Here is a 13,217-nt window from a genome sequence, read left to right on the forward strand (position 1 = left end):
AGCTGTGCAAATGTTATTTTTCATATTCTATATAATTTCATGTCCCATGTGTTTCATGTTATTATTGTTATGCCTTCATGGCAGGACAAATCCTTAAACAACTAAGGCTGGAGTCATGCATCCCACAGCTATTTGAATACCTCACAGAAGTGATTTCTAATGCTGACTGAAGAAGCCTTTTTCTGAGACTGAACAGAAAGCATGAGCTCTTCTCTGTCTGACAGAATGCTATTTTAAATATTTGGGTGTTTTTCCATGGGGACAGAGATTTAGCTGGTATATTTATCAGTTTCCTTTTCTTCTTTTGTTGTGATATTCAAGATAACCATACAGCTCAACCACATCTGCAGAAAGCTATTCAAAAAAGTAAGTTTCTGCATGTAGGAAGAAAATTAAAGAAATCATGGTCACAGTAATGGGAACAATGAAAATGACACCTCCCTGTAGTGCTCTTAAAACATGCTTATGTTTTAAGCAAAACAGACTAATTACTCCTCACTGATGAGAAAAATAACTGACCCAAAATTACAATGATGGATGAATCCAGATGCTATTTGTTAGACTACAGCTGGTGTAATTACAGGCAGAATTCGTCCTCTACAGTTTACTTTTAAGACAGATTGTCTACATATGTGTCAGAAACAGCAGTCTTGTATGAAATACTCACTCTTTCTCCACCGAGTCCTGGAAAACCATTGATGCCAGGCAGTCCCTATGAAGGCACAATAAAATCAGCAAAATAAAGTGACATCCTAACATCCTAATGGTTAAGAACCATTATTATTTCTTAGATAAAATAAATGTGACAGCTTGAAACTCTAACACTAACAGTCAGAGTTCAGATACTTTTTCAATGAGATTCATGTATGGTACAAACAGGTCTGAAATCTAATCTGGCATTTATCTCTTAATCAATACATTGTAAATTGACCATGAAGATTTAAAAAATGGATGAGATTTTTTTAAAGTGTATGCTGAGTACTGGTCTCACTCTGCTTAAGCACTTTAGAAACACTGCCCCAGAAAAGGCATCCATAGATTCTACAAGGTAGTAATATTTGGATTAGCTTTTTTCCTGGGGTCACAAGTAGCCAGAACCAAACTCCTGTTTGTTAACCAGGGTCTGAAGAGTGCTAAGATGGAAACAGTGCAATACAGCCTGTGCTGAGGACCAGGACAGTAGCTGTGGTTAGTGAGCACTGCTGTAGGTAAGAGATGCACAAGGCTCCCCAGTGATGGTACAGGCATACCTGCAAGTCCCACGGGACCCTCCTCCCACTGCCATTTCAAAATGGCCTTTTTGCTTCACTACATCAGGCCGTTCAGAGCTGGCCACAACCTGGTGGGCTGAAGAACTATCATTTCTATAGTTTGTTAATCTGTGTTTTGTTCCTGAAGGCAAGCTCTCAGCTTGGATTTGCACATTCAGCTGGGTGAATTTTTAATGAGTGACTCACCCTTTGTCCTGGGAAGCCCATTACCCCTTCTTCACCTTTTTCAGGAGCATAGAGAAGTACACCCTAGGAAACATTACAAGTCAGGTCAACATATTTCTTCATTATGTGCAAAAAAATTGTAACACTGTTTTATGGAAGCTAAACAGGAAGAAAACATCATTGTAACACATGGAGGGTCTAATAATAGCTGCATGTGAAAGAACTGTCATCCTTAAAATTAAGTGTAACATGCTTGCTTCATTACAATAGCAGGAGTGGGCCATTGGGGAGAGGACAGGGCTTCTCCTGTCATCTCCTCCTTTATTTCTTCTGTGGCAGCAACGCTGAAGAAGAGCTAAAGCAATTGTTCAGCTATACAACCAATTAAGCAACTCAGCTTATGCCCAAATTGTAGCCTCAGAGAACTATTTGGCAAACACAGGCATGCTGCTATCCATCCTATTATGAAGAAAAAGAAAAGGGAGAAACACATATCCCCTTTTGCTACGTCAGCACAAATCTACAGTTTTCCTAATGTAGTCAACCAAATCCTACACATGTAAAATCTGACCAACAGCTGAAGAACTGGCTAGCAACTGCACACGGAGGGCATCAGGGCTCACACTGGGACCTTCTCCCATAACCTTGTGGAGAAGCTGACCAGACCATCTGAGAAAATAAAGCTCTGTAAAATGCTCAGTGAGGCATCCCTAATTGGTAAAGACTGTATTTTAAACCACTCTGGGAAGTAAAAAGGAACCACTCAATGACAAAGCTATTTAGACAGTCTAGAGGTTGCCTGTGAGTTAACTAAACCACATTCAGTCAAGCCTGGTTGACAGCTCTAAATGATACAGCAACACATGGGATTACTCAACAGACTTAATGACCAGTGAGAGCAAAAGTCTGTATGTGCTGGAGAGTAGGCTGAAAAGGATTGAGAAAATTTCCATATATACTTATTTAATGAAATTTAGTGGAATTTTTAAACATAGATCAGCAGATCACCAGCAGTGAAGAGATTTATTAATAGTTAAAGCTAAAATTAAGAAGTGTGTGAGGGAAAATCTTATTTTGTTAAACCAGCAAGAGAACAACTGATTGTACTGTGGAGTTACTACACATCATGTTGTTCAGTTTTTCTAATGCATCAGAACTGGTGTCTCTGCTTACATTGCTCCATATCTATACTGCATCATTTCACTGAAGAATGTACCAGTATTAACTCCAATATTATCAGTTGTCTTTGTTCTTCTCCACTTGACTTACTGGAATTCCAGCTTCCCCTTTTTGTCCAGGTTCTCCTCTTTCACCCTAACAATAAAGAAAAAGTATTCAGATATGTCAGGCATTCCCATTTACATCTCAGTAACTTTTGTACAACACAAAGTGACAAATGCTTATCAAGAGAAAAAACACCACTGTTGTGCTGTTCTTTATTCATATGCCTGTCATATGAAACGCATGTTTTCATAAGAAGTTTTTAAGGTTGTTTTTTTAAAAAATATTTGATAATTTTTCTGAAAAGGTTTCTAGGAATGTGAACACCTCAGGTTGTTTCCAGGCTTGTTCATGAGACATCTGGGTGGTGAGTGCCTGAGTAATGCCTACAAATAAATGCACATTCTCCCATTTTTACCTACTGATTATCTATGCACTGTCTGATCAAAAGTAAGAGTTCCTGTTAGGATGAGACAAATTATTGCCTCAAGTCTACTCACTATATTGATGATATCTCCACTGAATATAAAGGCTCTCCAGACAAGTAGCTCATATGCAGACATCTCTGCTTAGTCATGGAAATCCCAACATGTATGTTACTTAATGCAGACTGTCAAAGGCATTTTAGATCTTTCAGTATCATACCAATTTACTTATCTTACTGCAGAAATTGCATGAGCCACATGAACTTTCTTAACTTCAAATCTGGGATGAAAAACTACTGGTCTGGAGGTTGGTGCCTGATACAGAATATACGTGTACAGGGTATGAATACCTCTGCTCCCAGCAAGAAGCAATAGATGAGAATAAACTGCATCTTGCTGTTGAGGGTTTCTCCAATATGTATGAACAAGCCTTATACACAAATATCTGCACCGTATAGATAAGTTATATAAACAAACACAATAATTCAGATAGCTTCCCTAAAGATATGCTTCTTTTACAGGAGGAAAATTTCACTCACTATTATGAAAAATAAGATATTGAATGATTTCTCAGCAGGTATTTCTGCTTGCAGAATGAGAAGATGTGAGTGATGGCCAGGGGTTGCACACTTAAACAAAAAGAACAGGTTTGCCTGAGGCACCTCTAGTCTGTGAGAAGTGCTTTCTGAATGACTTCAGCCACCATAGTTTCAATAAGTACTTCATGATCCAAGCTATGGGAAAGTAGCGGATTTCTCTCTTGATATACTAAAGTCTTTAAGTGCTGCATGTGAAAGCACATTTGTACAATATTTTAGTTTTGGTGCTGCAGACCTCTTAGCTCCTTGTGTATTCTGGCAAAATAGTTACCTTGTGTTTGTCCGAGGGGACACCCATCAGTTCTCTTGTAGGAAGCCCAGGGGGACCTGGAGGACCTGGGGGGCCCTGCACAAAAAGCATAAGGGTACGTTTACTAACAGGTACAATACCTTGTCAAGTTGTTGATCAGCACAGGGTCTAAGGAACTGCAACAAAAGGAGCAATGCAGATTTGCCCCTGCTAGGAGCATGGTTCTAAACCTCTGAATAAATTGATGGCAAGATAAATTTATTTTGTGCGGGATTAACATATAGCAATACTTGCTCTTGCCCTGTATGTTTCCAGAATGACGATAAAGATTATTACTTTATATAAAGTGGTCTGGCTCTATACATCTCAGAAGCGTTACCTCTTTGTTGGTGTAAATGAGGGCACAGCTAGACCTAGACATGTACAAGTTAGTTCAGCTATGACGTTCCTTATGGAGATTATCGTTACTTTCAGAACTATACTTGTTCATTTTTCTCTTATAATTACATAATACATTTGCAAATTTAAAGAGTATTTAAAATAGGTTCCTTTATAAATAGCAAGTAGAATCAACCTGTCCTTTAGTAGTGATATTAATTCATTAGTTTTCCTTTACCTGTTCACCTTTTTCTCCATAGAAGCCAAGGCCCCTGTTGCCCTGCAAAAACAATAGGTCAAGATTTACTAAGTGTAGGACTCAGTTTTCTAATGTAAAATTCAAATTTAAACATGCTTAAAGGCCTTTTCAGGCTTACAAGTCTGTAGGACACCACTGAAGAGCTGCAATCATATAATAGTCTAGGTTTACCTCAAAATATTTTTATAGATTTAAAAGTATTTTTATAGACCTAAATATTCAGACAGACAACTAATTAAAATCTCATGCTACCAGTGCTTCTTACAACAGACTTTGAGTCATTCACTGAGCAACGTCATGAAAAGATCAAGCATTTCTTTTGCAAGTTTTTTAATAGCACTGAATGTTAAATAAAATACTTAAGTGGGCTGGAACAATGAACTCATATATTTTTTCCGCTGAGATATAATCAAATATTGTCAAGACTGCAAGGATTCTCTGTTCATGGGAAGCTACTGTGACTACAGTAGCAAATTAAATCTGGCTCTAGAACTGGTTTAATCTTTTCAGGGTAGGCGATCCCAGTGTAAGATTAACTTCTCGTGGTATGCAGCCGACACAGAAGGTCTTGTGCTACACAGCCTTTGGTGCAGCCTGTGGTTCTTTATTTTACTGCCTTCAAGTGGGTCTTGGATAAACCTCAGCGACACAAAACCAACATGAACAACTCTGGCACAAAGACTTACTTGTGGTCCTGGGGGCCCCGGGGGCCCTGGTGGTCCCTGGGGAAACACAATAGGGGAAAGCAAGTTACTTGTTGCTTTCTAATCAATGCATGCAGGAAGTCAGTTACTTTATGTCTGACATATAAGTATATATTTAGAAGGCAGTGTATTCCTCAGCATTCAATGTGTCATCCTCACTGTATTAGCTGTGTTTACTGTTCTGAAAAACACCCTCATACGTCTCATCGTAATCTTTCCTAACAGAGTAACGGTCTCCCAGTTTAGACCTAACGAAACCCCATTTTTATTTCAAGCAATGAGAACTTGTGCTTTTGGATCCTGACTTAGTAACATTTTAACCTCATACCTAAAGTTAAGCACGTCTAAGTGCTTCACTGGACTGGTGTCTTGGCACTGCATCCATCTGTAAAGGGAGTGGAACTACCATATGAATCTCAGATTACCTCTTTGGTATTGTACAGAGTGCAATCAAAGGAAGATGGTGGGAAATGAAACTATAACAGGAAAAAAAGCTGCTGGAGTCTTACAAGAAGTAGGAAAAAGAAGGAAAGCCATTAACTGGAGAGAGAACCTGCCATGCTTCAGTCAGCTATGGTAGTCAAGAGGCTCCAAAGGGCTCTACACATTAAAAACTCTGTCAAATATGGGAAAGGTGGGGTGAATGAGAAGCATGAGCTGTTCAGAGGAGAAGGTGGTGAACAAGAGGCATAGAAAAGAGAGCGAGCTGCAGATGGAACTGTCCATCTACTGAGCCCCGAAGGGGATGTAACTGAGTTACGCAAAATCAAGCCCAACCTGCAAGGAAAAGATAGCAACATTCAGGTGAGACCTGAACTTGTTAGGCATCTCTGCCTTGCTACGTACCTTTGTGTGCGTGAGCAATAGGCTTGTTCTGAAACAACTACTTTTGAGTCAGCTTTGGTTAGTCAAGCAGCCTGTGACCTGTTGCCTAATCTACGGGGCAGATGCACTGGGCAGGGCATCCCGCTGCCTGGAGGCCAGGCAGGGACCTGGGGAGCGATGCTCGCCTTCCTGCAGGATCTAGGGCTTGGAGAAGAGGAATGATGCAAACTCAGACCTGGGAAATGCTCCCAGGACCCACTCGCAGGCGAGTCACAGGTTTGGAGACAGTAAATGTATTTGGATGTATTTGGTTAAGAGCTGGAGATGCTCAGGATCCATCCACTCTGGAAGAGCATTCAGAAGAGATGCTGCCAAGATGGCAACCAGAGGGATGTAGTCACGGGGCTCAGAAAATGCGTGCTTCATAGCACTCCTAACATCCAAGATGGAGGACTGGGAATATCAGTCATTGGAGGCTAGGCTCCTGTGAGAAGCTCATGAACTCTCTGGGTTTACTCTAGAGGAAGAGTAAGTAAAGAAAGGACTGAGGAGATTTCCCTTCAGGAGGACCAGAGGAGAGACAAGGTGCAACTTACTCCAGATGATAAAACAGGCCACTGCAAAAATTAGCTTTGGACAGGCTTAGCATGCTGTGGCTTTAGTCCTAGAAATATTTTTTTTTTTTTTTTTTTTTTTTGAGGGTGCTGTCCCTGAAAACAGCTGTGGAGGCTGTGTGTAAAAAGCCCTGAATTAATTTTTTTCCCCCTCAAATCAGTGACATCGAGCAGGTCTGAGGTGAATTTTGACAAAACAAACAAAAAAGCAAATGTTATAAAGTTGTCTTACAGGAAAATAAAGCAAGCCTAAAGAAAATGAAATATATTGAATTTGAACATCTGCTTCTGACCCATAAAACTATTAACCATGGTAAAAAGAAATGTAGAAAATGGTATCTGGAGAGAACACAATCTTCCCAAAGAACTATTCAGCAACAGTGGTCAACTGCAATGCTGTAAATGTTGATTTTGGAAAAAATGACTGAAAAATAGTTTAAAAATAAAATTGTATTCTAAATACTAATGAAGAATGTTATCAATTCAATCTCCTGTGGGAAGTGTGGAAAGCTTATATACATATCCTTTACGAGCAGAAAAGATAACATATTTAGGTCCCGATATCTTTGATAACTCATTGTAAGGGGATATAGATGGGACAGCATTGAATAATCTTTAAGAGCAAGACACTTTCACGGAGGTTAAAGAAATACAATATCAATCAAAAGCCTCTGACAATACAGGGTGAAAGAAGCTATACGTCTTTTTGCAACATACATCCTTGTAGAATCAGTGTCTCACATTGGTTTTTAAAAGGTTTTGCGTCCAAGGACACCTACTGCTATTTCTAACCTGTTTTTTCTATCCATTTGCTAGGTTACAATCCAACATAATGGAACTTGCTGAGTTAATTCCTCTGTTAGGTTAATTTTCTATGGAACATATTTCAAATATACTTACTGGTCTTCCTCGCTCTCCTCTGGGACCAACAGGTCCTTGAATACCCAGCGTACCCGGAGGTCCCTTTAAATAAAAAAACCCCAACCATCAATTAATGTTCTTCTGATATCAGTTACTATTGACACTTTATCACATTTGCTGTAATACTACTTACTTGAAAGCCATTGAACCCTGGATCCCCAGGTTCCCCCTAAAAAAACCAAAGAAGTAAAAAATGCAATAAGTACTATATACAAAATTAAACAAAATCTTTTTCTCACTCATTAATTTTTTTCTCATTCCAAAAGCTAATCATAGCATACAATGCTACACAAACCCTTACATACAGATGCGTTCAATACAGGTGTTGAGATAACCAAATGTGGGCCACAGATTTTGTACTTTATATATATAGTATAGGTGCATGAAATACAGCAGGAGGGTACAAAGTTGGCTAGGGAAGTTAAGGATCCAAACTACAAGGCTGAAGTGGTCAACGGACCACGTTTAATTCTTTTTTGAAAAATCCTATTGAACCAGTGGCTTAATTAGGGCTATAACCTTAGCTGAAATGCACAAGCTCATTTTTCATGAGTTGCATGGGAATTACCAAATCATTTTGATTCTCTTCTGAGTCACTAAAAGCATTTGGAACATACTGTTTTCAGTGACCACATATTTTAACTGCAGTACATGTTGAAATGTTTTTGGAAATGGGATCCAAAAATGTTCTAGCGCAAAGATCTTCTACTACCCATAAATAATCCGGGTATTCAGTCCAGACACCTTCCATCATTTTGAGTAGCATCCTAAGTAAGTAGTTAATTTGAGTTTAGTTAACAGAATAATTTGTAGATCCAAGTACTTTCTGAAATGAATACAGGTGTCAGTATCCATTCTTGGCCACAATATACTTGAGCAATTCTTAATCATTACTTAATCATTCCTAATTACTAACAAGTGCAGATTTAAAGAGTTTCTGAAAGGAAAAGAAGATTCCATTAAAAAATACAGGCAACTTATGAATATGTCAACAGAAAAACCTATTTTGGCACTCATCACTGGCACAAAATATACATAAACGATGCCAGAAGATCTTTTCTGTGCTGAGTACAGCTCAGATGTAGCTTTGTACATAAATTTGTCACAATTTATACTCTAACGGCATATGTAACCCTTTATCTGATACCTTCAAATTATACCAGACTATATATATGAGAAAAAGCTACAAGTGATTACAAAACAAGTTTTAAGGATTAGATAGAGTAAAAGCACCCATAGGAATACTTGGGGTTTACTAAATAACTAAATAATATATTGAAGCATATTTTATCCCAAGTCAACCAAACTCCTGCATGAAAATTATATAGAAAGGATGCTAATATTAAATAGAATCGTTCAATGGCCAAAACTATGGCAAAGGAATGATTTTGTCATGCATGATATGAAGGTAGTCATTGAATAAAGAGGGTAATACTTGAGCTATAACATCTCCAGTGCCTCTGCAATCCACCTGTGGGCTGGAATTCCTTGTAAATAACTGAGTGGAGATTTTTCTCCCTGGATATCAGATAGACTTTGCTGTAACCAGAGAAAGCAGGAGCTGCCTTGCAAAGCCTACACAGAATCGAAGTGGGCCTCTTGGGATGTGTCCATCAGAGTGTAAGAAAAATTAACTCTCCATCATCTGCTTGTAAAACTGTATGGAGCGTGAATAACTCACAGAAGTTACAGACGTACCCTGTACCGGCTTGCGATGTCTGGCGGCAGTACATAGGGTTCCCCCTTCTGGCCCTTTGGCCCTTGGACGCCCTGGAAGGGACCAAAAAAATAGCAGAAGTAAGCTTTTGTGTCATATACCTTAACACATAAACAGCTAAGAGTAACAAAAAATATTTGTTTGGGTTTTCTTGAGTATATACATACTGCCATTTAGAGGCAGAGCCTATGCCTAACTTTGGAAATTCACGGTTTAAAAACAGAGGGTAAACCCTGACAGTACATAAAATGAATTTCCGATTCTGGGGGAAGAACCCCCCCATTACCTGGGAGCGGTGTTACTGGGCAGCACCTCCTGCCCAGAGCAGCAGCCGCAGCTCCCCAGGGCTGACGCGAGCCCCAGCAAATCCAGGAGCCCCACTGCTCACCTCAGCACGATCCTACGTATCATACCATGGAAAGCCAGTACTTTGGCCACGGGGCAGGGAAGGAAAAGGTTACTTTCACCAGGAATTGTGAGTTTAATATTATTTTGTCACTGTTGGATAAAGCTGTACAGGTTTTCCTGAAGTCATCTCTCCGCAAGACCTATGTGACAGGTATAGCTCTGGGCAGACCTCCCAGCCCTGGCTGCAATTTAATAACTAAGCATCGTGCAGTGTGTCCATGGTAAGTCCGCTCTGCTAGGCCAAACGGGAGCTCCATTAAGAGATGTCCCGTTTGTTTCCAACACACATGCAAATGAAACTCACTTCAGTAATGGTCTTAGCTTCAGGTACTCACTTACTGCCAGCTACTTACAATGGTACCGGGGAAACCAGAGAATCCAGGAGTTCCCGAGTCACCAGGGTCACCTACTGTCCCGTTACAGCCATCATGACCTGGTTTCCCCCTTGATCCTGGCTGCCCTGGATGACCCTGTTGAGGAAAAAAAAAATATGTTTATCTACCCATCTGTTTCTAGTTTTCCTTTTCCTGTAGTCACACAGTATTTAGACGTTCTCACATTAAGCTCAAGGCTTGGATCCATGGGAAACTATGATTTTCAAAGACAGAAACAGACAGTGCCTTTTTTTAATATAGCTGCAGCTTGAACCAGATGCCCCAGACAGCATGAAAAAATGAGTAGTGAAGGACCTTTCAGAAAGGGTAGGAAAGCTATGTTCAATGCAGGCTCTGTTAAGCAGAGAACTAAGCCAGATGAGGCTGCTGTGCAGGGAGCCACCAAGAACTGGGACCGTTAAGCATGTCAGTGCTTCACACTGGAAGAGTGGGAAGAAAGGTTCCTTGCTGGCTTTGAACAGCTTCCAAGCCAGGGAAAAAGCCAGAGATGCTTTTGGAGCTAGGCTGAGAGTTGTGATGAGGCTGTAAGTATGGAAGAAAACAGCAGGGCTCAAAGCGAGGGAGCCGGGGGCTCCACACGGAGCCTCTGAAAAGTTACTCCTGCCTCAAACTGGATTTCCATTGCTGTACCTACATTCACCTTAACTGCTGTTGCTTCTGGTTTGCGCTGAGGCTGGTGAGAAGCAAATCTGCCCTTGAGCAGCTCTTTCTGCCAGGGGACTCAGTCACCCCCCCAGAAACGAACATAAGACATTTCTTCCTTCTCCTCTATCTAGAGCAAGAGTTTTCTCTTTGCTTCTGCTCCCTTGCTCAGAAAGAAAAAGAAGTCTGTCCGTGTCCTTACCTAGCTCCATTCCTCACCCCAGAAGAGATTCCTGCTTGCCACCACCCCCTCTTGGCCTCCAGCCCCACATCCTCACCCTGTGCCATTACAGTTCGTACACGTGCCCATCCATCCGCCTTCCGACGGCCCGTCTTAAGTCTCAGCATGAGAAAACTGGTCGGAGAATGTAAGCAAGTGGGAAGGGCAAGGGAGCTCGAGGACAGGACACAACGAGCATGCAGGTTCAAGTACTGTCTGAAGGTATTTGTCCTTCACGACACAACGTGCAGAGTTCGGGAAGGCAGGGCTAAGAAAGAAAACTTGCTCAGGAAAGAGAAGCAACAGGCTATAGCGACATGGGGCTTCACAGGGGACGATTTACTCTCCTTCCCAGGATGTCAGAGTGCTTAGAAAAAACTCAGTTATGACGTGGTGAGATAAGCAAGATCCTTGGCTTCAGGAGTGTTAATAGGAATGGGAAAGAAGGTCTTCTGCTTTTCCTTTAAGAGTGAGAAAGAGGGAGAGGAGGAAGATTGTGAGAGAGAAAGCCCTGAAACTCGATAGGGAGCTCTTCTGGAAACAAAAAAGGGTGAAAGCAGAGTGGATGTGGATGCGTGGGCTGCAGAGCGGGGCCCCGGTGTCAGGGAGCACTACAAAGGAAACCCAAGCCTGGGAACTCTGTCCAGGGATTCCAGTGACTCAGATTTCTTTGTTATTTTATGACACAAGATGTAAAGAAGTGTAAGCTGGGAAAATATTGTGCTGTGAACTTTACCCAGTTTTCCTCTTTGAATGTTTCAGTTTCATGGACCTGGTCAATTTGTTCAAAGTTTGACACTGTTTGGTGTTCAGTAAGTTTTTTAAGACTATCTCAAGCATGCCATATGAGCTATAAAGCAAATAACAATGGTTAGTACTCTTAAAATCATTGGTCTTTCTATGTGCTTTGCTACTCTGAAATAATTAAGGAATGACCCACTTGTGTCTTTCGCTTACAAGCTTAAGAGACGTGAAGTACTTATCTCACAGCTCTTTCCTACAAAAGAACATATTTAGCTGGGTAACCTCCAGGGACATAGGAAATTTTCATCCTTTCTCATCCCCTTTACAAGGGGATTTCTCCATAGGACAAAGCAAATGGACCTTAATTATCCAAGGGAATGAGAGGGAGTACAGATTCTGCTCTCTTGTGTATCTGCAGTTCCACTCACTTCGACACATGTCCTTAGCTGAAAAGCGCGTACGTGGCCGATGCAGAATTTAGCCCAGAGATTTTAATTAAAGTACAAAGGCTTTAAACTAGCCTGCAATATTTGCAGTTGGTGATTTCTTAAAGATGAGGTAACCAGCTACTTACAGGAATGCCATCTGCCCCGGGGAATCCAGTGACTCCTCTTTGCCCCTAGAGCAAGTGAAACAGCACAATTAAAACGATGTTCTGCCTGGTATTTCGCTTATTAACTAAAACATCTGATATTCCGAAGTTACCACTTCTCCTTTGGGTCCACTTATTCCTGGATATCCTCTTTCACCTTTGTGACCTTTGGGACCTTGTACTCCTGGGATCCCCATCAATCCTGGTGGTCCAGTGAACCCCTGTGATCCAAGAAGTCCTGGCTGGCCCTGATAAAAATAATAAAAAAAGCATTTATTTAGGAACAGTGGCGATGTGTGAAGCTGGATTAGTTACCACTGCTGCAATGGAGTCGATCTCTTGAAGAGAAAATAAACACAGAATCTGTCTCCATTTCAGTAGGCCAGACTCTTTGATGAACGTCATCTGGAAACACCACGCAGAGAAACTCCAGCAACAGTGACCACATTGTGCATGACAAAATCAATACATGGAAATTAGCACTCAAATCAATATTCACTACTTGAATATTCATGGATACTCTATGAGAAAAGTGTTTTCTTTGGAATAAGACTTCTCAAGAGTGATTCTCCCTGACCTACAACATAACCTATTACACTCCAACCAAGTAAAATGTGCTTAACTGTGAAATCTGCTTAGTGGCTGTATTTCTTACAAATGGAGTCTGATATTTAATGGCAGGAATTTCTGCCTCTTTGGGGATGACATTTCTATTTAGCAGTGGAGCCTGAAAACGATTAGACGCGCACGTGTCCATGCAGGTTGGAGAGTTGCATGCAGGGCTCCCTTGTCATTCTCCCTTCCAGCTCTGGTTTGGCTCTTCAGGCCACTTCAAACGTTGTTTAAAAATAATCCCCTGTTGACTGC

General features: G+C 40.9%; 1 protein-coding gene across 1 annotated transcript in view; it reads right to left on the reverse strand.

The window, feature by feature from the left end:
- Window positions 1-13,217, reverse strand: part of COL4A2 (collagen type IV alpha 2 chain) — a 145,440-nt gene that overhangs the window by 38,560 nt on the left and 93,663 nt on the right. The window contains exons 5-16 of the mRNA XM_069770284.1: window positions 12,464-12,598; window positions 12,333-12,377; window positions 10,111-10,227; window positions 9,331-9,402; window positions 7,766-7,801; window positions 7,612-7,674; window positions 5,255-5,290; window positions 4,548-4,589; window positions 3,953-4,027; window positions 2,706-2,750; window positions 1,458-1,520; window positions 668-712 (exon numbers count right to left, since the gene is read on the reverse strand). Coding sequence (XP_069626385.1) covers window positions 668-712; window positions 1,458-1,520; window positions 2,706-2,750; window positions 3,953-4,027; window positions 4,548-4,589; window positions 5,255-5,290; window positions 7,612-7,674; window positions 7,766-7,801; window positions 9,331-9,402; window positions 10,111-10,227; window positions 12,333-12,377; window positions 12,464-12,598 — 774 coding nt within the window. The remainder of the gene's footprint in view (window positions 1-667; window positions 713-1,457; window positions 1,521-2,705; window positions 2,751-3,952; window positions 4,028-4,547; window positions 4,590-5,254; window positions 5,291-7,611; window positions 7,675-7,765; window positions 7,802-9,330; window positions 9,403-10,110; window positions 10,228-12,332; window positions 12,378-12,463; window positions 12,599-13,217) is intronic.

The sequence above is a fragment of the Haliaeetus albicilla genome, chromosome 25 (assembly GCF_947461875.1).
Source record: "Haliaeetus albicilla chromosome 25, bHalAlb1.1, whole genome shotgun sequence".
Classification (NCBI taxonomy): Eukaryota; Metazoa; Chordata; class Aves; order Accipitriformes; family Accipitridae; genus Haliaeetus; species Haliaeetus albicilla.